The sequence below is a fragment of the Boleophthalmus pectinirostris genome, unplaced genomic scaffold (genome assembly GCF_026225935.1).
Source record: "Boleophthalmus pectinirostris isolate CB_2022bp ecotype Guang Dong unplaced genomic scaffold, ASM2622593v1 HiC_scaffold_18, whole genome shotgun sequence".
Taxonomy (NCBI): domain Eukaryota; kingdom Metazoa; phylum Chordata; class Actinopteri; order Gobiiformes; family Gobiidae; genus Boleophthalmus; species Boleophthalmus pectinirostris.
In genome coordinates, this window is record NW_026571133.1 from 555319 (window position 1) to 577808 (window position 22490).

The 22490-nt window shown below is 39.4% G+C and overlaps 1 protein-coding gene across 1 annotated transcript in view; it reads right to left on the reverse strand.

Moving 5' to 3' along the window:
• Positions 1 to 21709, reverse strand: part of csrp2 (cysteine and glycine-rich protein 2) — a 35885-nt gene extending 14176 nt beyond the window's left edge. The window contains exons 1-3 of the mRNA XM_055154128.1: positions 21587 to 21709; positions 12340 to 12463; positions 3282 to 3450 (exon numbers count right to left, since the gene is read on the reverse strand). Coding sequence (XP_055010103.1) covers positions 3282 to 3450; positions 12340 to 12451 — 281 coding nt within the window. The 5' untranslated portion in view covers positions 12452 to 12463; positions 21587 to 21709. The remainder of the gene's footprint in view (positions 1 to 3281; positions 3451 to 12339; positions 12464 to 21586) is intronic.
• Between the last annotated feature and the right edge of the window lie 781 nt (positions 21710 to 22490).

The following is a 22490-nucleotide window of genomic DNA, read 5'->3' on the forward strand; positions in this document are numbered from 1 at the left end:
AGCTGAGTCAAATGAAGCTCATCGAGGCTCGCAGTTACAGCGGCTAATTCGGAGCCGAGTTCTATATTTGGAATTCCCGCTGAGAGTTTGCTTCACCTGACTCCTTTTCGGATTGACAGATTTGTTTTTTGAGATTATATTTGTGATTAGCAACGTAAAATAGTTATGTTATGTATCTGTTTATTATTATTTATTTATTATTACCAAAAGTATCATGACAAAGAGCCAATCCGGAGAAAGAATATTAATCTTTATATCTTGACTTATGGACAAAATCGTGAAATAAAAAAAAGCAGAATCATGTAGAGCAGTTTAAAAATACAAACATTTTAAGACCAAAACTGCCACGTTTACATGAGAGTTTTAATTTGGAATAAAACTAATTTAATTCTGAGCAGCAGTTATGTTTCCCAATTATTTCTCATTTTACCAAAGCTATAAATTCCTATAAATTGTCCACTGAAAATAAAATGTGGTTAGATTCATTTTTGGAATCGAGTGGTGAACAGATTTAGTCGACTGACGTGTACTCAGAAAAAAAAAAAAAAAAGTCTATAAAAATGTGAAATGCACTGATGTGAAAAGGCCGTTTTGAAATTAATCTTTGTGTTGAAACTGTAAATTTGATAAAGAGCTTGTGTGGGCAGGAATGAGATCATGAGAAAGTTGCCTCAGAGTTTTACGGTCGTGTTTCTTGAAGATTTGTACAACGAGAATTACAGAGAAAATATGTTTAGAAGAGGTTAGAAAAAAAAACTGTCTAATTATTTTACAGTTGAATTATGTTAAAGTAAATGTGGGTTATTCAGAGAGATTCTGCCATAAAAACAGAACTAAACCTGGTCTAAAACTGGGCTAAAACTGGACTAAACCAGGACTAAACTAGTGCTAAACAAGGACTAAACCAGGGCTGAACCAAGGCTGAACCAGGACTAAAGCAGGACTAAAGCAGGGCTAAATCAGTGCTAAACAAGGACTATACTGGGGCTAAACCAGGGCTAAATCAGGATTAAACCAGGTCTAAACCAGGGCTGAACTAAGAACTAAGCCAGGTCTAAAAGAGGACTAAACCAGGTCTAGACCAGGACTAAACCAGGTCTAGACCAGAACTAAACCAGGACTAAACCAGGACTAAACCAGGGCTGAACCAAGGCTGAACCAGGACTAAAGCAGGTCTAAACCAAGGACAAAACCAGGTCTAAACCAGGTCTAAACCAGGATTAAACCAGGACTAAACCAGGCCTAAGCCAGGACTAAACCAAGTCTAAGCCAGGACTAAAACTGGGCTAAAACTGGACTAAACCAGGGCTAAACCGGGGCTGAACCAGAATTAAACCAGGCATAGACTAGGTCTAAACCAGGTCTAAACCAGGACTAAACCAGGTCTAAACCAGGACTAAACCAGAGCTAAACAAGGTCTATACTGGGGTTAAACCAGGGCTAAATCAGGAATAAAACTGGACTAAACCAGGTCTAAACCAGGACTAAACCAGGTCTAAACCAGGGCTGAACTAAGGACTAAACCGGGTCTAAAAGAGGACTAAACCAGGTCTAGACCAGGACTAAACCAGGACTAAACCAGGACTAAACCAGGTCTAAACGAGGGCTGAACTAAGGACTAAACCAGGTCTTAAAGAGGACTAAACCAGGTCTAGACCAGGACTAAACCAGGACTAAACCAGGTCTAGACCAGGACTAAACCAGGTCTAAACGAGGGCTGAACTAAGGACTAAACCAGGTCTTAAAGAGGACTAAACCAGGTCTAAACCAGGACTAAACCAGGTCTAAACGAGGGCTGAACTAAGGACTAAACCAGGTCTTAAAGAGGACTAAACCAGGTCTAGACCAGGACTAAACCAGGGCTGAACCAAGGTTGAACCAGGACTAAACCAGGACTAAAACTGGACTAAAACTGGGCTAATCCAGGGCTAAACCAGGTCTAAACCAGGACTCAACCAGAACTAAACTAAGTTCAAACCATGACTAAACCATGACCAATCCAGGGTTAAACCAGGACTAAACGATTCTTAACCCAGGACTGAACTATGACCAAATCAGGATTGAACCAAGGATAAACCAGGGTTAAACCAGGGTTAAACCAGGACTGAACCAGGACTGAACCAGGGTTAAACCAGGTCTAAACCAGGACTAAACCAGGACTGAACCAGGACTGAACCAGGGTTAAACCAGGTCTAAACCAGGGTTAAACCAGGACTGAACCAGGACTGAACCAGGACTGAACCAGGGTTAAACCAGGACTAAACCAGGACTAAACCAGGTCTCAGAGGGGCCTGGTGTGGAGTGAGTGAGGCCTGGTTGCTCCGTCACACTGCAGGCTGGATGTTTGTCAGGTGGTGATTGTTATGAAAGAGGCTCTTATGTAACTGCAGGGGCCCGAGCTCCGGCTACAAAGAGACTCATTCAAGAGCCTCACATACACAGACCGGGCCCCGGGCCCCGGGACCATCCGGGCGGCCCCAAACACACAGAATCAAAATAGAGCCTGGGATAGACCTGCTTTAGACCTGGTTTGAACCTGGTTTGAACCTGGTTTAGTCCTGGTTTAGACCTGGTTTAGTCCTGGTTTAGTCCTGGTTCAGTCCTGGTTTAGTCCTGGTTTAGACCTGGTTTAGTCCTGGTTTAGTCCTGGTTTAGTCCTGGTTTAATCCTGGTTTAGTCCTGGTTTAGTCCTGGTTTGAACTTGGTTAAGTCTTGATTAAAGGTTCTATATTGCACAAAACCGCCTCTTATGAGCTTTAAAGATGCATTGTGTAACTTTTCTGGTGGAGGACTAAACCAGAACTAAACCAGGACTAAACCAGGACTAAACAAAGGCAAACCCAGGAATACACCAAGACTAAACCAGGTCTAAACCAGAGCTAAACCAGGATTAATTCAGAACTAAACCAGAACTAAACCAGGACTAAACCAGGATTAATCCAGAACTAAACCAGGACTAAACCAGGATTAATCCAGAACTAAACCAGGACTAAACCAGGATTAATTCAGAACTAAACCAGAACTAAACCAGGACTAAACCAGGATTAAACTATGACTAAACCAGGACTAATCCAGGTCTAAACTGTCAGGAGAGTTCAAAAAGGACCAGAGAGAGATCGCTAAATTACTCAAACACGCATGGACGACATTTAAACTCACTTCAGACACGTTTTTGAGAAGTTTTAACCTGACCGACAAAAAACTCCAGAAAGTCAATCTAACATAAACCCGCCCTCTTTAAAACCACGGTAAAGATTGGTTGGACTCGTGTGTGGACTCACTGAGGCTGTCTGATGCCCAGTCTCTCTCCTCGGTCCATGTTGAGCGTCCCGGCGCCCTGACCGTAGCCGTAGCCTTTCGGACCGTACTTCTTGCCGTAGCAGGACTTGCAGTAGATTTCCTGGTCGTGAATCGCCAACGTGGTGCTGTCCAGACCTTTCCTGCAGACCACTGTGAAAAACAAGAAGAAAAGGACTAAAAAAGAGTTCAAACAGGACTAAACCAGGACTGAACCAGGACTAAACCAGGACTAAACCAGGACTGAACCAGGACTGAACCAGGACTAAAACTGACTCTTGTGACAAATAATAAAAGGTGAGGTACTGTCGAGTTTTTTCTTTTTTTTCTTTCTGCAAACCAATTTAAAAAACAAAAAGACTAAAGGGTAAAAACAGGACCAAACAAGGACGAAACCAGGTCTAAACCAGGACTAAACCAGGTCTAAACCAGGACTAATACAGGTCTAAACCAGAAACAAACCAGGTCTAAACCAGGTCTAAATCACGAACAAACCAGGACTAAACCAGGACTGAACCAGGACTGAACCAGGACTAAAACAGACTTTTGTAACAAAAAGATAAGGTGAGGCACTGTCAAGGTTTTTTTCTGCAAACCACTTTAAAAAAACAAAAAGATAAGGATTAAAATAGAGCAAAAACAGGACCAAACAAGGACTAAACCTGGTCTAAACCTGGTCAAAACCAGGTAGAAACAAGGTCTAAACCAGGTCTAAACCAGCACTAAAACAGGTCTAAACCAGAAACATACCGGGACTAAACCAGGTCAAAACCAGGACTGAACCAGGACTAAAACTGACTCTTGTGATAAAAAGATAAGGTGAGGCACTGTCAAGGACTTTTCTGCAAACCACTTTGAAAAACAAAAGATAAAGATTAAACCAGAGCAAAAACAGGACCAAACAAGGACGAAACCAGGTCTAATACAGGTCTAAACCAGAAACAAACCAGGTCTAAACCAGGACTGAACCAGGACTGAACCAGGACTGAACCAGGACTGAACCAGGACTGAACCAGGGCTAAACCAGGACTAAACCAGGGCTGAACCAGGTCTAAACCAAGAATAAACCAGGTCTAAACCGAGATTAAACCAGGTCTAAACCAAGATTAAACCAGGACTAAACCAGTACTAAAACTGACTCTTGAGAGCTTTAAAGGAACTACAAACCCAACACAATCTGAGTTGCCAAAACCTTAAAATGCAAATATAGGACAGTGGGGTTAAAATGATCAAACATCAGGATCAAAACTAGATCCTCATTTTTTGCAGGTATTGATACTGAAAAAGTCACATTCACAGGACAGAAATGAACCTTTCCTGAATGTTTTTAGAAAGATCCTGAGCGGAGTCAGAACAAGTAGAAGATACACCCATGGACCTGGTGTAGACCTGGTGTAGACCTGGTTTAGACCTGGTGTAGACCTGGTGTAGACCTGGTGTAGACCTGGTTTAGACCTGGTGTAGACCTGGTTTGTAGACCTGGTGTAGACCTGGTTTAGACCTGGTGTAGACCTGGTTTAGACCTGGTGTAGACCTGGTGTAGACCTGGTTTAGACCTGGTGTAGACCTGGTTTAGACCTGGTGTAGACCTGGTGTAGACCTGGTTTAGACCTGGTGTAGACCTGGTGTAGACCTGGTTTAGACCTGGTGTAGACCTGGTTTAGACCTGGTTTAGACCTGGTGTAGACCTGGTAGACCTGGTTTAGACCTGGTGTAGACCTGGTGTAGACCTGGTTTAGACCTGGTGTAGACCTGGTGTAGACCTGGTTTAGACCTGGTTTAGACCTGGTGTAGACCTGGTGTAGACCTGGTTTAGACCTGGTTTAGACCTGGTGTAGACCTGGTTTAGACTTGGTTTAGACCTGGTTTAGACCTGGTGTAGACTTGGTTTAGACCTGGTGTAGACCTGGTTTAGACCTGGTTTAGACCTAGTAGACCTGGTTTAGACCTGGTTTAGACTTGGTTTAGACCTGGTTTAGACTTGGTTTAGACCTGGTGTAGACCTGGTTTAGACCTGGTTTAGACCTGGTTTAGACCTTGTTTAGACCTGGTTTAGACCTGGTTTAGACTTGGTTTAGACTGGTTTAGACTGGTTTAGACCTGGTTTTAGACCTGGTTTAGACCTGGTTTAGACTTGGTTTAGACCTGGTTTAGACTTGGTTTAGACCTGGTGTAGACCTGGTTTAGACCTGGTTTTAGACCTGGTTTAGACCTGGTTTAGACCTGGTTTAGACTTGGTTTAGACCTGGTTTAGACTTGGTTTAGACCTGGTTTAGACCTGGTTTAGACCTGGTTTAGACCTGGTTTAGACTTGGTTTAGACCTGGTTAGACCTGGTTTAGACCTGGTTTAGACCTGGTTTAGACCTGGTGTAGACCTGGTTTAGACCTGGTTTAGACCTGGTGTAGACCTGGTTTAGACCTGGTTTAGACCTGGTGTAGACCTGGTTAGACCTGGTTTAGACTTGGTTTAGACCTGGTTTAGACTTGGTTTAGACCTGGTTTAGACCTGGTTTAGACCTGGTTTAGACCTGGTTTAGACCTGGTTTAGACCTGGTGTAGACCTGGTTTAGACCTGGTTTAGACCTGGTTTAGACCTGGTTTAGACCTGGTTTAGACTTGGACACAGCTATAAAACCACATGGGAATAAAAAAAATGACTATGATTAAATGTTGAAAACCACATTCTGTTGTCTAAATAAAGAGCGATTTTGGAGGCTCGTCTAATCTTTAGGGGTTTAATTACTTACAAATGAGATCAATAGACCCGCCCTAAAATTACGCCGCTCGCAGCATCATTTAATCTTTACTAAACGCGGCGTGTTTGAGGAGAGAGGAGCGTAATTTTCCTATCAGTGCCGAACTCAAAGCCTCTCATTTGCAAACCGGACGGATATGTTTGGAAAGCGATATAATGAGTTCATGTCAGGCTTATTCAACTTGTGGCCCGTGGACCAGATCTGGGCCTCAAAACAGTCTCCTCCGGCCCACAGCGCACCGTCCACGTCTTCGGGTTTAGTACTAGTTTAGTCCTGGTTTAGTGTTTTTTTTAAAGCGCTCAGGTCATGCCGTTTTCTGATCCGTGTTATAATGTAATTTTTTTTAAATTATAAATTATGTCAAAATCTCGTCTTGTCCCAGCCTTATTAGTCCTGGTTCAGATCCAGTTGGGACTAGTCTAATCCTTGTTTAATACTGGTTCAGACCTGGATCGGCGCGATTTTTACAAAGCAATGTTGGTGAAATCGTTAAGAAGTTGCCGATACGATACATACCTCGATACAGTGCACTTTCGGTTCAATACGATATATTTCAAATCGATTCATTTCAGTAAAAAATAAAGTCTAAATCGTGGCTGTGATACTAAAAGTCTTTGTTAAACCACTTCTTGTGTAAAGTTCGCTCAATTTCATTTCTCTTCAGCGACTAGGTCAGGAATCGGAATACACTAGATGGTTTGCAAGAACCGCGAAAGTTGTAGATCGCGCACCGACCAATCAGAGAAGAGCTGTGAAACCGTGACGTCAAACTCGTCGCGTCTGTCTGTGTCCCTTTTGTGGAACAGCACAACAGTAAACAAATGGATGTAGACGAAGACAGACATTCTGTGTTGGCAACGATTCCCGAGATCGAGGATTTAAAGCCGAAACAAAGAGAATGTTTGGTGAATTTTATCAAGGGGAAAGACGTTATTGTCCTTCTTCCTACGGGATTTGAAGCATTACATACGTCACGACCAAATAGCAGCGAATTTCCTGCACACTGCTTTCCTTTCTTTCAATATACATTGAGCAATAATGTGTTTAAAGCAGCTTTGTGTACATTTATTAATGTTTTACAGAAAAGAAACTTGAAAAAATTAGAACTTCGCACATCAGTTACTTGAGACGGGTGCGTTGGAGCAGCCCAAGAACATAGAGAAAAATCCTGCACACCGTCTTACTTGTAAGAAGAGATTTATTAGGACAAACTGTGCAATGTTCCGGCACTAGGCCTTCGTCAGGCAAACAGAATGAGAGATCACCTGAGCTCTCATTCTCTACAGAAAAGAAACTTAAAACCACATGGCTTATTTGCATAAACTGAGCTCAAAAAAACAGCTCGCTCCTTGTGCACTGATGCGGTTCAACTTCAATCGAACTAAAGAACACGACTCAGTGGAATACAAGTGTTCTTTCTGTGATAGATGGATGTTCTGCTGATGGTGAGTCTGTTCTGTGTTGGAGATGACTCATGTTAAACTTTTCAGAGATTATAAGTCTGCACGTCATACACATAGACACACGTTTAAATGAATGGACATATATTCTAGCCTCTTAGAGATGTGGCGGCGAATTACTGTATTTTCCGGGCTATTTGGGCGCGCTCTTAAGCCTCTAACCCAATCAAAAAACGACTGCGCCCCACAATCCAGAGCGCCCCATACACGAATCCACTCAGGTGTCCCAGCACGACTTCAGTAAACTACAAAGCCACACGACCCGCAGAACACACAAACACACAGACACACTCATCACTCCACGCCGACGAGGAACGGAACGGAGGAACGAACCGAAAAAGCGAGCGCAATGTGCCGCTTCTAGACACGACTGAACAACTGAGTCACTGCGAACACGCCGACAATCCGTTGGTCCCAGACAGCACCTCCCTACACGCCACAACTGAACAAAGCCCAGAGTCACCGTGAACGCCACAAACAAACAAAACCACTCACCCATCACACTGTTGTGTTTCCTTTAAAGTCCGGTGCGTTTTTTGTGTGAAAAAAGTTCAAAAATAGACCATTTAATGACTGTGTTATAATCCAGAGCGACTAATAGTCCAGAAAATACGGTACTTCTCGATGATCCATAAATCAAAAATGACAAGGAAACAGTGAGCGTCGAGTCAATGCAGAACCACACTTCACCCTTAACATGGGCCCTTTACAGGTGCATTGTGTAACTTTTCTGGTGTTAAACCTTTCTGTCTTTACGGCGACTAAACCAGACCAAGTTACAGGTCAGATCTGTGGAGAGGCGACGCTGCGCACAGCCAGAATTCAGTTTTTCTAGGTATTTTTGCGCTTTAAAACTACCTGTAATTGAATAAAAGTTAAGTAGAGCTGTTTAAAGTCACACTGTGGAACATTCCAAGCAGAGAAATGACACATCTGTAGAAAAAAAAAGCAGATGACGGAGCCTGAACCTTCTAGAAACAGTGACTTTTGTTTGAGTTTTTAGAGGGAATCCTGTATTATTGTGTGCATTTCATTCTGGTCTAATAATGCAAACCCAACATACCACACTTTTTTTTTCCTAATTTCTCTCATTTTCTCGCGTTGTTTGAGAAGCGTTTGAGAAGGGGTCAACCTGAGTTCACTTTATTTGTCCTGGATTTGGCAGCCGGGCGTCCAAGGCTCAGCGCACAGGCCGGAGCAAACGTAAACATAACAGAAGAGTGTGAGAAGGAGTTCATGTGTGACCAAGGATTACGGCACTTCGACGGAGAATAACGCGGGAAAGGGAGGGCTCTCGGGTTGAACGAGTTGAGAAAAATATTCGTAAAAATCGCCATTAGATTTGGAATTTACGGTTTAATATTCTTAAAATGCGAAATTCAGCGCACATTTTGAAGTCTCCGTGGAGATGTTACGGCTTTGGCTGGAATGTTTCACAGTGTGGCATTAAACTTTTGTGCCTTCTTCATTAATATTATTAGTTTGTAGGACCATAAACAAAAACAAAAACCTCTTAAATTTTCTTTCTCATTACTGTTTATTTTGTACGACCATAAATGAAAACAAAAAACTTTTAAATTTTCTTTCTCATTACTGTTTATTTTGTACGATCATAAACGAAAACAAAAAACTTTTAAATTTTCTTTCTCATTACTGTTTATTTTGTACGATCATAAACGAAAACAAATACCTCTTAAATTTTCTTTCTCATTACTGTTTATTTTGTACGATCATAAACGAAAACAAAAAACTAAAATTTTCTTTCTCATTACTGTTTATTTTGTACGATTATAAACGAAAACAAAAAACTTTTAAATTTTCTTTCTCATTACTGTTTATTTTGTACGATCATAAACGAAAACAAAAAACTTTTAAATTTTCTTTCTCATTACTGTTTATTTTGTACGATCATAAACGAAAACAAAAAACTTTTAAATTTTCTTTCTCATTACTGTTTATTTTGTACGATCATAAACGAAAACAAATACCTCTTAAATTTTCTTTCTCATTACTGTTTATTTTGTACGATCATAAACGAAAACAAAAAACTAAAATTTTCTTTCTCATTACTGTTTATTTTGTACGATTATAAACGAAAACAAAAAACTTTTAAATTTTCTTTCTCATTACTGTTTATTTTGTACGATCATAAACGAAAACAAAAAACTTTTAAATTTTCTTTCTCATTACTGTTTATTTTGTACGACCATAAATGAAAACAAAAAACTTTTAAATTTTCTTTCTCATTACTGTTTATTTTGTACGATCATAAACGAAAACAAAAAAACTTTTAAATTTTCTTTTTCATTACTGTTTATTTTGTACGATCATAAACGAAAACAAAAAACTTTTAAATTTTCTTTCTCATTACTGTTTATTTTGTACGATCATAAACGAAAACAAAAAACTTTTAAATTTTCTTTTTCATTACTGTTTATTTTGTACGACCATAAATGAAAACAAAAAACTTTTAAATTTTCTTTCTCATTACTGCTTATTTTGTACGATCATAAACGAAAACAAAAAACTTTTAAATTTTCTTTCTCATTACTGTTTATTTTGTACGATCATAAACGAAAACAAAAAACTTTTAAATTTTCTTTCTCATTACTGCTTATTTTGTACGACCATAAACGAAAACAAAAAACTTTTACATTTTCTTTCGCATTACTGCTTAGTTTGTACGATCAAAAACGAAAACAAAAAACTTACATTTTCTTTCTCATTACTGTTTATTTTGTACGATCATAAACGATAAACTTTTGTGCCTTCTTCATTATTATTATTAGTTTGTACGACCATAAACGAAAATATGATTCTGCATGTGTGTATGTGTGTTATACATATGTGTATAAACATTTATATTGAGTCTATGTACTGTATATCTATAATGCGTATATATATGTATGTATGTTATTTAAAGGTGTTATTAAAAAAAAAAAAGTGTGAACCACGTGATTTTTTATTCATCCTACTCCTTTTGAGCACCAGGTCCCAAATATGTTCATGTACATATCACTATTTTTGTTATTGTTTTTGAGTTTTGTTGTACCTGGCTCAAACAAAAATGAATGAATGAATGAAAATTAACATTTTTATCATCACAGAAACCAAACCAGACCAAGTTACAGGTCAGATCTGCGGAGAGGCGACCCCGCTCTCATTCAGAATTCCTGTTTTTAAAGTATTTTTGAGCTTTAAAATCCTCTGTAATTGAGTAAAAGTAAAGAAGAGCTGTTTACAGTCACACTGTGGAACATTCCAGGCCGAGCAACCCCCCCTTAGCCAAAAAGTTACACAGTGCACCTGAAATCTGAGCTGATAAACTAACACAAGAATCACATTTCAGACGTGTTTGTCCAGATGTACAGGCTGAGCAGCTTTCAGCAGAATAACACAGGACATGTAGTATTACAGTTATTATATAATTGCACTACTAATTGCACTACTAATTGGATCATTTCAAATTACACTTTGGATTCCATTGTGACTACTACTACTACTACTACTACTACTACTACTGTTTGTGTTTATATTCACTGTATTACTACTATAATTTTTCTGTATATCCAGCGTACTACTACTATTATCACCTACTACTAGGGTTAGGCTGTAATACAGTATTACGGTATCCCACAGTATTAAAAAGTAGCAACAGTATTAGTTTCATTACGGTCATTAAAAAAAAAAACTGCAGCTCATAAGGATCCTAATATAATGTTATAATTTACTGATATCTAAATTTGTTTGCTCAGCACAAAAAAATATGTGGTTGTATTTTCAATTTAATGCTTTAAACACAATTTAAAACTAATAGTGTTTATATGTTTGACGAGACGACGTTCACGCGAGGCTCTTAAGGGAGACAAAGACAAGACGCAAGTCCGGCTGCAAGAGAGTTGGTCCTCCCCCATAAATACTTGTACTTCTGCAATTTGGCAGCGTTTTGGCTTCAGGCGCACATGTCTTTATGTTTTACAGGAACGAAACTTAAAACCGCGTGGCTAATTTGCATGAACTGTAAGCGCTGATAAAAACAGCTGCTTCTTGTGCTGCTGATGCGGTTCAACTTTTTTTGGACTGAAGGACACGACTCAGTGGAATGTTGTATGTACGTTTTTTTCTGTGACAGAGGATGTTGCAGCTGACAGTGAGTCTGTTCTGTGCGTGTTGCGTTGGAAACAGTTCGTGTTTTAACTTTTCCGAGATTATGGACCGGGCTCCACTGCATGTGTGTATTTCGCCCCACACGAGCGTAAAAACTACAACTTTGGGACACGTAACTTTTAGAATGCATGGAAAGTGAATGAGGGCGGCGCGTGTGTGGAGCAGCACGTCCTGCGCGCGTAGATTTCAGAACATAGGATCCATCCTATGTGCATAGCTGCATGTCCCTGTCAAAATACACAGACAGCATGAATCTTTGGCTGTATTTGTGCGTTTACCAACAGTACATCGTGCTCCTGGAGCAGTTCTGTGTCGTGTGTAAGACCCAGGTCCAGAACGACTGTTAATTAGTGCTTTAAAATGTACTTTTGAAATCCTGGTGTTTGCTGTGGTGAGTCTGTACAGAAGGTAAATACAAGTGTGTTCAGCTGTTAGTTTCACTGTGGACCTGAAACAAGCGACTAAACGCCTCAGTCAAGTTTGATCGTCTTTCCCATTGACAAACACAGAGTCAGTGCTGCGCGTGTTTGGTTATATGGTAATACAGTATACCTCCTGAGACGGTATCACGGTATCAAAATTTGGATACCGCCCAATCCTACCTACTACTACTACTACTACTACTACTACTACTACTACTACTACTACTACTACTCACTGCAGAGGAAGCAGCACTTGTGGAAGCTGAGCCCGTCACACTGGACCTCCTCGGCGTGATACACCGTCCCCCTGCAGGAGGCGCACTTGTTTCCTCCGCCCCAGTTTGGCATCTTTAGACGGATCTGTGAAAACGAGAGAAGAAGAGGAACACACTGTCAATCATCACGTTTCACACCAGGCCACGCGTCACAGAAGGATGACAAATCTGGACCGTTGCCATAGCGATAAACAATTTAAAAGGTCCTATTCCGGTGAGATTCTAGTGAATGTGTGTAGAGTTTGAAAACACAGTGGAGCTCTTCCTGTGTATTTGACTAAAACACACTTAAGATCAATATATTTAAGATTTTAATACAAACTTGACATTTTCTTCCCCAGTTTGGACATTTTTTAGGTTTAAAACTGTTACCTAGCAACCGTGCACTATAGGCCAAAACAGAAATTATTCTTTGACAAATAAAAATAGAAGAAAACACTTTTATTTTGTTATTTTGACGTTTTAACGATCAGAAAATAATAGATATAGTAAACTGTGCCACACTTTTGGATAAAATTCTCCGACTGTGATGTTTCTACTTCAGGTAATTTTAAACATATTTTTCAACTTTTCTTCTCAATTTGTTTCTTGATTGGTGTAAAACTATAATTTATGTGTACAAAAGGTATTGTCCCAGCAAATTACCGTATTTTTCAGACTATAAGTCACACTTTGTTTCATGGTTTGGGTGTTTCCTGTGACTTCTACTCCGATGAGACTTATATATTAAAATTTTCAGAGAGGTTCTAGTCTTGTGTGTGAGTGTCTGCTGCTCCTGTTCCTCCTGTACCACTGTCACTTGGCTCTACTGCGCATGTCTCCTGCAGAAAGAGCCTCTGTCCTGCTGAAAGTCCTGAAATATTCAGCCGAAAACTGTAATCGAGCAGCAGAAAGAAAGTTTGGAGTGAGCGAGAAACTTGTGAGGGACTTGTGAAAGGCAAGGATGGAGAACACAGCTTCACGGGAACCGGGAGGATGCACCATGAAACTTTCCTGAAGTCACTGGATGGATGGACAAAGCCTGGACTTCAGTGACACCGAAACCATCCTGTCGGGATTCAGAAAGGCCGGAATAATTCTAACTGGAACTGATGCTGAGTCTGACGACAGCGACACAGAAGAGGAAACAGGCGCTCTGTTTACCTCATGGATCTATGGATTATCTCCGGAGGTCGCGCAGAAGTGACACGGAGGATGAAGAATTGAATGGATTTAGTGATTTGGAGTGAGATGGAGAGTTTGGTAAACTTGTTCTGTTCTGTTGTTTATGTTATAGTTTATCTGAAGAACTGTTCATATGTGATGTTAACAGTCTGTTGTTTTCTCTTCTATTGTTTTTACTAGAACTTGACTTTCAACAGGAAATGTCGGTTTCTGGTCTCTGATTTTATAAATTACAATTCCCCCAAAAGTGCAACTTATATATGTTTTTTTCTTCTTCGTTGCGCATTTTTTGGCTGGTGCGACTTATACTCCGGAGCAACTTATAGTCTGGAAAATACGGTAAGTAGAAATTTGAGAATCATTAAAACCTGCCATACACACTTTAATCACAAGGTGGAACCGGATGTTTTCTGTCTGGGAGAAGAACTCAGCCTAAACGTGCAGGGTTTATGTGTTAAATATGTGAAAGAAACAAAACACAACTCCAGGTCTGTTTGTGATGAGGAAACTACATTAGAACATAAATATAAAATGGGCGCTCCACATACAAAATGTTCTCTGCAAACTCAGGATGATTTCTGAGGCAGCCAAATGTTTCCTTTTTGGTTCTTCCTGTGGATCAATCCTGCCCATCGCCTTCACCTTTCACTATTTTTCAATTCGGAGGTTTGCAGTCACACACATCTGATTAACTTTTGCATTTATGGAGTTCGCAAACAAATTTCTCGAGCCGTTTTCCGCTGTTAGGATCCAACAACCACACAATTAACGATGTCCGAATCCCAAAACTAAAATATGACAATATCAGAACCAGAAACAAAAGTGATATGGTTCAAAAGACTTGAAAAGATCGACTTTGACATTAAACGTATCCCACTGGGAAAACAAACACGGAGGTTTGATGCTCACTTTTTTGGAAAATCCGGAAGGCCAAGATTCTTGATGCGTCTATTACCAACCTCTACTGAACTTAAAGGTTGTATAGAAGATTTTCCAAGGAAAGAGAAATGCAGCGACTGTTTGTCCTTTTTCAAATGTTGTGCTTTGCTGCTTTTCCACTTCTCCTCTTGTTTCCGCGACGTCAAAAACGGACTTACATTCTCGATGAACTGGTCGTGAATTCTTGTCCGCCGTTACAACAAACTTTGTGCAAACTGAGAGGAAGCTACACTTCGAAAAAGACCCCAAGAACCGCTGTATTGGTCGAGTGAATGTCATCAGTGCGTGAGAGGCGAACGTAAACCTCTGAATCCCCGCGCGCCGGCGAGTCAGTGACGCTAGAAACGTAGGGAGTTTGATTAACAACCTAACAGCCAATAGAAAATGAGGTAGCCTTGTTTTCTAGTGGCTGATGTTTATCTGGCCTCAACACGTCCACAGTTGATGGATTTTCATTCTTTTTTTTGGTCATCATAATTACAAGGCTGCTGCATCTATCTAATGGTATTTTAAACTTTCACTGACAATTTGAAACAAATAAAAAAAATCCTCCATACAACCTTTAAGTTAAAAGAGCTGTTAGTTTAACCATAAAAACTACCTCTTCATGACATCACAAGGCGGAACAGAGCGTTTAGAGCTTTGGACCGACAATAAAGGATTAGTCAAACATGTGTGAATGAAACAAAACACAACTCCAGCTCCGTTTAATCCGAGTTTAACAACATTATAACACGATTTAAAAGCTCACCAGAGTCAGTTTTGCGTAAGATTGGACCTTTCAGACACTTTTACAACGGTCACACTTCTGTTCCCAGTGTTGTGTGCAGCCTCCGCTCAACATCTGCGCAGCTCCGTCAGTGGAAAAGTCCATAATTATTTGTCATTGTGGTGAAATTATAAAGCGAGGAGAGCTCACTCATCTGGTCTATCTCCACCCACACTCAGATTAAAGACTTGGACGCAGCCCAAAAGAAAAAAACTACAAAGACCAAATACGCCTCCAGCTACAGCGAAGAGGAGGTTTTCAAATCATCTCAACATTACACATCATTAAGACTGACAAAATAATCTAAATTTAACGTTTTTTTATTTGATCAATGTGTATGTAACTGTAATCGCACTTGTCGTGAACTTTTTTTGAAGGAGCGTTGTCTTTTTGTCTGTTTTTCTTCTTCTTTTTCAAGTCTTTTGAACCATATCGCTTTTGTTTGTGGTTCTGATATTGTCATGTTTTAGTTTTGGGATTCGGACGTCGTAATTGTGTGGTTGTTGGATCCTAACAGAGGAAAACGGCTCGAGAAATTTGTTTGCGAACTTCAGAACTGCAAAAAGGAATCAGATGTGTGTGACTGCAAACCTCCGTTCAAACTGTTTCTCTTCCCAACGGAACTGAAAAATAGTGAAAGGTGAAGGTGATGGGCAGGATTGATCCACAGGAAGAACCAAAAAGGAAACATTTGACTGACTAAGAAATCATCCCGAGTTTGCAGTGAACATTTTGTATGTGGAGCGACAACAAAGCTAAATCCTGTTTGTTAATGGAGAGGAGCAGAAGACAAACAGACTGAGCTGCACTTTCTTGTTCTTGTGGTTTTACAGCAACATCACGTCTTGGTCTCTTTGCAGTGGAAGGTGTTTCTTGGTGAACAGCTGGAGCCTTTCGCTTTGGAGTTGACTTTTTAAATTCATAACCAAGACTGAGCAAAGGATCAGGATTTTGTTTTGTTGTCGCTCCACGTATAAAATGTTCTCTCCAAACTCGGGATGAGTTCTTAGGCAGTCAAAGTTTTCCTTTTTGGTTCTTCCTGTGGATCAATTCTGCCCATCACCTTCACCTTTCACTATTTTTCAATTCCGTTGTGAAGAGAAACAGTTTGAACGGAGGTTTGCAGTCACACACATCTGATTCCCAAACTTTCGCAAACTTCCGAAGCCCGTTTCTCGAGCCATTTTCCTCTGTTAAGACGTCCAACAACCACACAATTACGATGTACGAATCCCAAAACTAAAATATGACAATATTGAATTCATATAAAGTAGAGCTGTTTAATGTCATACTGTGGAACATTCCAAGCAAAGCAACAATAAGGCTAAGGAAAGCTATTATTATTAATGATAGACTTAAAAATAAATAAAAACAATAAAGTTATCTCTGTCTGTTTATTTTTATATCATCTGAGTTTCTCTCTAGCATTATTTTTTCTTTCTTTCTTTTTTCTATCTATTTATTTATCTCTCTATCTATAGAGGCAAGCTATAGATAGATATGGAATTATGTAGGAAAGAAAAAAGTTGAATCAGTGAATACTAAAATACTATAACTAGAGATGGGCATGATTAGTCGATTAATCGATAATTGATCATTAAGAATTTCATCGATTACATTCATTTTAATCGACAAACCGAATGTAGGTTGCTGTGTGTATCGTGACCAAACAGGTGTGTACATGTGTCTCTGCATCAGAAGGAGCGAGACACAAACAGTGGGTCAGTCTGTAACGAACCGAAGCACAAATGTGTATTTAACGATGATTTGTACAAGAAATTCCACACTTTCTGTTCCAGTCGGGACAAGTGTGAGTCCATGTGCACAGTGTATAAAGCAGCACATATGTTTCTGTGTCCAGTGGGAAAAAGTTTTACCAGGTGAGAGTCGCTCAAAGTGGATGACGAGGCCCCGCCCCCTCCCCCCGTACGCTGTCCTGGTTTTGACAAACACAAATCTGGTCACACTAACCTGTATTCACCTGAGTCATGTCTTTTAATCCGACAGAAGTTGAACCACATCAGCGACACAAGAGCTGTAGTTTTATCTTCGCTTAGTTTATGCAAATTAGCGATGCAGTTTTAAGATTAGTTTCTGTGAGAGTTTGAACAAAACTGAATTAAACACATTATAATGTCAAACGGGCTGATGTGGCTCTAGAGTCGTTACGGTTTATATGTCGTAAAGTTGAATTTATTTATGCAGATTAGTAGTGCAGATAGTAATAATAATGATGATCATTTTAATATAAAAACGTTCATGATTAATCGATAATCGATCGTTAATTCTTCCGACGATCGATTAAGAAAATTTTATCGAATGCCCATCCCTAACTATAACTCTCTCTCTCATGTTATTTATCCAACTAACTCTCTCGCTATCTATATCTATCTATCTCTTTATCATCTTTCTATATCTACCTCCCTCTAGCTTCATCTCTCCCTTTCTCTCTTTTTCTCTGGCGTTATCTATCTATCTCTATGTGTGAACTATCTCTCGCTATCTTTGTCTCTCTATCATCTACCTATCTCTCTCTCTCTCTCTCTCTCTCTCTCTAGCGTTATCTATCTGTCTCTCTATAGCAGGAGTGTCAAACTCATTTTGGTCCGGGGGCCGTATCCAACCTACTTTAATCCCAAGGGGCCAGATCAGAAAACTCATGTCATATAAACCCCAAAAATAACAATAAGTTTAAATATTTGTGCAGAGAAACACAAATCTATTACAGAAATATTTTTTAATTGATGAACTCTTTCTTTTACAAAATATTATAAAATTATGAACAACCTGAAACTTTAAGAAAAATTTAATTTCAACACATGTTTTCACATGAACTTGTATGTAAATAGGAATAAGTCAATTTTTGTTGTAAAATCCTGCACTCGGCTCCACTTTTCTCATGTTGGACATTTTGCTGATGAGGGTGTCACGGTCAACAGTCAAAACGATCGTCCTTTAAGAGCGTTTGGAAAGAGACAAGTCTTCATTTGTGCTGCTCTGGTGGGAGGGGCCACGTACAGAGACGCTGGAGACGCTGATATGATAAACACCACAGAAAATTTAACAATATTTTAATAGAAAATATAATAAAAATATTTTAGTAGAAAATCAGCTGGGGGCCACATTAAAGGTCTTGGAGGGCCGCATCTGGCCCCCGGGCCGCATGTTTGACACCTGTGCTCTATAGCGTTATTTAACTCTCTCTCTCTGCCTTTATATATCTATTGATCAATCTATTTATCTAGTGTTATTTAAGTCTCTCTCTGTTTATCTCTGTCTCTCTCTCGCGTTATATATTTATCCATCTATAGTGTTATTTAACTCTATCTATTTTTTAATCATCTACTCTCTCTCTTTCCACTGTTATCTCTCTCTCTCTCTCTCTCTAACCATCATCTCTCTTTCTCTCTGGCGTTATCTATTTATCTATCTATCTCTATCCGTCTGTCAACTACCCATCTCTCTCTCTCGCTCTAGCGTTTTCTCTCTCTCTCTCTCTCTCGCTTTCATCTCTTTCTCTCTCTTTCTCTCCAGCGTTATCTATCTCTCTACCTATTTATATTTATCTCTCTGTCTCACTCTAGCGTTATCTCTCTCTCTCTATCTCTCTATCCATCCATCCATGCACCAGAGCAAAAGCACATAACAGAGCTTTATTTAACTCTCTCTCTACTTTCTCTCTCTCTCTCTCTCTATCTATCAAGTTATTTAACTCTCTCTCTCTGTTTGTCTCTCTCTATTACTCTAGTATTATTGAACTCTTTCTCTATCCATCTATCTATCTATCTATCTATCTATCTATCCATCTAGTGTTATTTAACTCTCTGTTTATCTGTCTCTCTATAGTGTTATTTAATTCTCTCTCTCTCTGCCTTTCTCTATCTATCTGTCTATCTATTTTTTATCATCTATCTCTCTCTCTCTCTCTCTCTAGCCATCATCTTTCTCTCTCTCTCTCTCTTTCTCTCTAAAGTTATCAATCCACCTATTTATATCCATCTCTCTCTGGCGTTCTCTGTCTTTCTCTATTTTTCTATCCATCTCTCTAGTGTTATTTAACTCTGTCTCTCTCTCTCTCTCTCTCCAGTGCTATCTGTCTATCAGAGCAAAAGCGCATAATAGAGCTTTATTTAACTCTCTCTCTAGAGTTATCTATCTATCTATCTATCTCTCTACTTTCTCCATCTCTCTCTCTATCTATCTGTCTATGTTATTTAACTCTCTCTATTTATCTCTGTCTCTTTCTAGCGTTATCTATCTATCTAGTGTTATTTATCTCTCTCTCTGCCTTTCTCTATCTATCTTTCTTTATCATCTATCTTATATCTCTCTCTCTACTGTTATCTCTCTCTCTCTCTCTCTCTCTTTCTCTCTGGCGTTATCTATCTATCCATCTATCTATTTATATCCATCTCTCTCTGGCGTTCTCTGTCTTTCTCTATTTTTCTATTTATCTCTCTAGTGTTATTTAACTCTCTCTCTCTCTCTCTATCAGAGTAAAAGCACATAACAGAGCTTTATTTAACTCTCTCTCTATTCATCTGTCTCTCTCTAGAGTTATCTCTCTCTCTCTCTCTCTACTCTCTGTCTGCCCATCTATCTAGTTATGTAACTCTCTCTCTCTCTCTGTCTGTCTGAACTCTTTCTCTCTACTTTCTCTCTATCGCTCTATCTCTCTATCTATCGTTATTTAACTCTCTCTCCTGTCTCTCTATCCATCCGTCCGCCAGAGCAAAAGCACATAACAAAGCTTTATTTAACTCTATTTCTCTCTCTCTCCATCTCGAGCATTATCTCTCTCTCTCTCTCTCTCTCTCTCTCTCTATCTATAGTGTTATTGAATTCTTTCTCTCCTTCTCTCTTTTTCTCTCTCTCTGTCTCTCTCTCTATCCATCCATCCACCAGAGCAAAAGCACATAACAGAGCTTTATTTACCTCTCTCTCTATTTATCTGTCTCTCTCTTGCATTCTCTCTCTCTCTATCCAGTTATTGAACTCTCTCTCTCTACTGTCTCTCTCTCTCTCTATCTATCTATCTATCTATCTATCTATCTATCTATCTATTTATCTATCTATCTATCGTTATTTAACTCTCTCTGTCTCGCTCTATCTATAGTGTTATTGAATTCTTTCTCTCCCTCTCTCTTTTTCTCTCTCTCCCCATCTATCTATCTAGCGTATTGAACTATCTCTCTCTCTGTCTCTCTTTCTATCTCTCTATCCATCCATCCGCCAGAGCAAAAGCACAGAACAGAGCTTTATTTACCTCTCTCTCTATTCATCTCTGTCTCTCTCTAGCATTATCTATCTATCTAGTGTTATTTACCTCTCTTTCTAGTCATCTCCGTCTCTCTCTCTAGAGTTATCTATCTATCTATCTATCTATCTATCTATCTATCTAGCGTTATTGAACTATCGCTCTCTCTGTCTCTCTCCTGTCTTTTCTATCTCTCTATCCATCCATCCGTCAGAGCAAAAGCACATAACAGAGCTTTATTTAACTCTCTCTCTCTCTAGAGTTATCTCTCTATCTATTGAGTTATTTAACTCTCTCTCTCTCTGTCTCTCTCTATATCTATAGTATTATTGAACTCTTTCTCTCTCTCTGCTGTCTATCCATCTATCTATCTATCTATCTATCTATCTAGTGTTATTGAACTATCTCTTTCTCTGTCTCTCTTTCTGTCTCTCTCTCTATCCATCCGCCAGGGCAAAAGCACATAACAGAGCTTTATTTAACTCTCTCTCTATTCATCTCTGTCTCTCTCTAGAGTTATCTCTCTATCTATTGAGTTATTTAACTCTCTCTCTGTCTCTCTCTATATCTATAGTATTATTGAACTCTTTCTCTCTCTCTGCTGTCTGTCTATCATCTATCTATCTAGTGTTATTGAACTATCTCTCTCTCTGTCTCTCTTTCTATCTCTCTATCCATCCGCCAGAGTAAAAGCACATAACAGAGCTTTATTTAACTCTCTCTCTCTATTCATCCCTGTCTCTCTCTAGAGTTATATCTCTCTCTCTCTACTCTCTCTGTCCATCTATCTAGTTATTTAACTCTCTCTGTCTGAACTCTTTCTCTCTACTTTCTCTCTGTATCTCTATCTATCTATCTATCTATCTATCTATCTATCTATCTATCTATCTATCTATCTATCTATCTATCTATCTATCTATCTATCTATCTCTCTAGCGTTATTTAACTATTTCTCTCTCTCTGTTTCTCTCTCTCCATCCATCTGTCTGGGCAGAGTTTTGAAACACGCGGTCTCTTTTCTCTCTTCTCTTCTCTCCTCGTTTTAAGAGTCAAATCCCGCAAAGTCAAACAAAAGTTACCTTCAAGTCGCGGCGAAATCCCGTAAACTCCAGGTAAAGTCCAGACGCGCTGAGTCCCGTGCCGAGCCGTGCCGTGCGTGAACCGAGCCGCTCTGACGCAAAGGTGCCACATGCCTGCGCTTTTCACTGCGCTGCGAGAAAAAAAAAAAAAAAAAAAAAAAAAAAGGAGGCGGAGTCAGAGAAAGAGACCGTGAACTCATCAGTGCTGCTTTCAGGGGCTGACGGGAACGTAGAGTGCGAATGCCATTTTTATGAATCACAAGTTACGAGACAAAATCAGCAATAAAATCAAGAGGTACTGGAAAAAATAAAATAATTTAACTGGAAAAAATAAAAGAAGTTTACATTTTAGAATTTATTTTAAAAATTAGGGGACCATGGACCTGTGGACTCGATAGAATCCGTGTGTCATTGGTTCATTCGTTTTTCAAAATAAAATCAAAAATAAGAAAACGAAAAAAACAACAATAATTTTCTTCATTATTTGTCTCCAAAACCAAAATGAAAAAAAAAAACTGATAATGATTATTTTTTTCAGTTTTTGATTTTGTGTTTAAATGAAAAATGAAAAACAAGCAAACCAGGTGTAAACCAGGACTGAACCAGGACTGAACCAGGTCTAAACCAGGTCTAAACCAAGTCTAAACCAGGTCTAAACCAGGTCTAAACCAGGACTAAACCAGGTCTAAACCAGGTCTAAACCAGGACTAAACCAGGACTAAACCAGGTCTAAGCCAGAACTAAACCAGGACTAAACCAGGACTAAACCAGGTCTAAACCAGGACTGAACCAGGACTAAACCAGGACTAAACCAGGTCTAAACCAGGACTGAACCAGGACTAAACCAGGTCTAAACCAGGACTAAACCTGGACTAAACCAGGTCTAAACCAGAAATAAACCAGG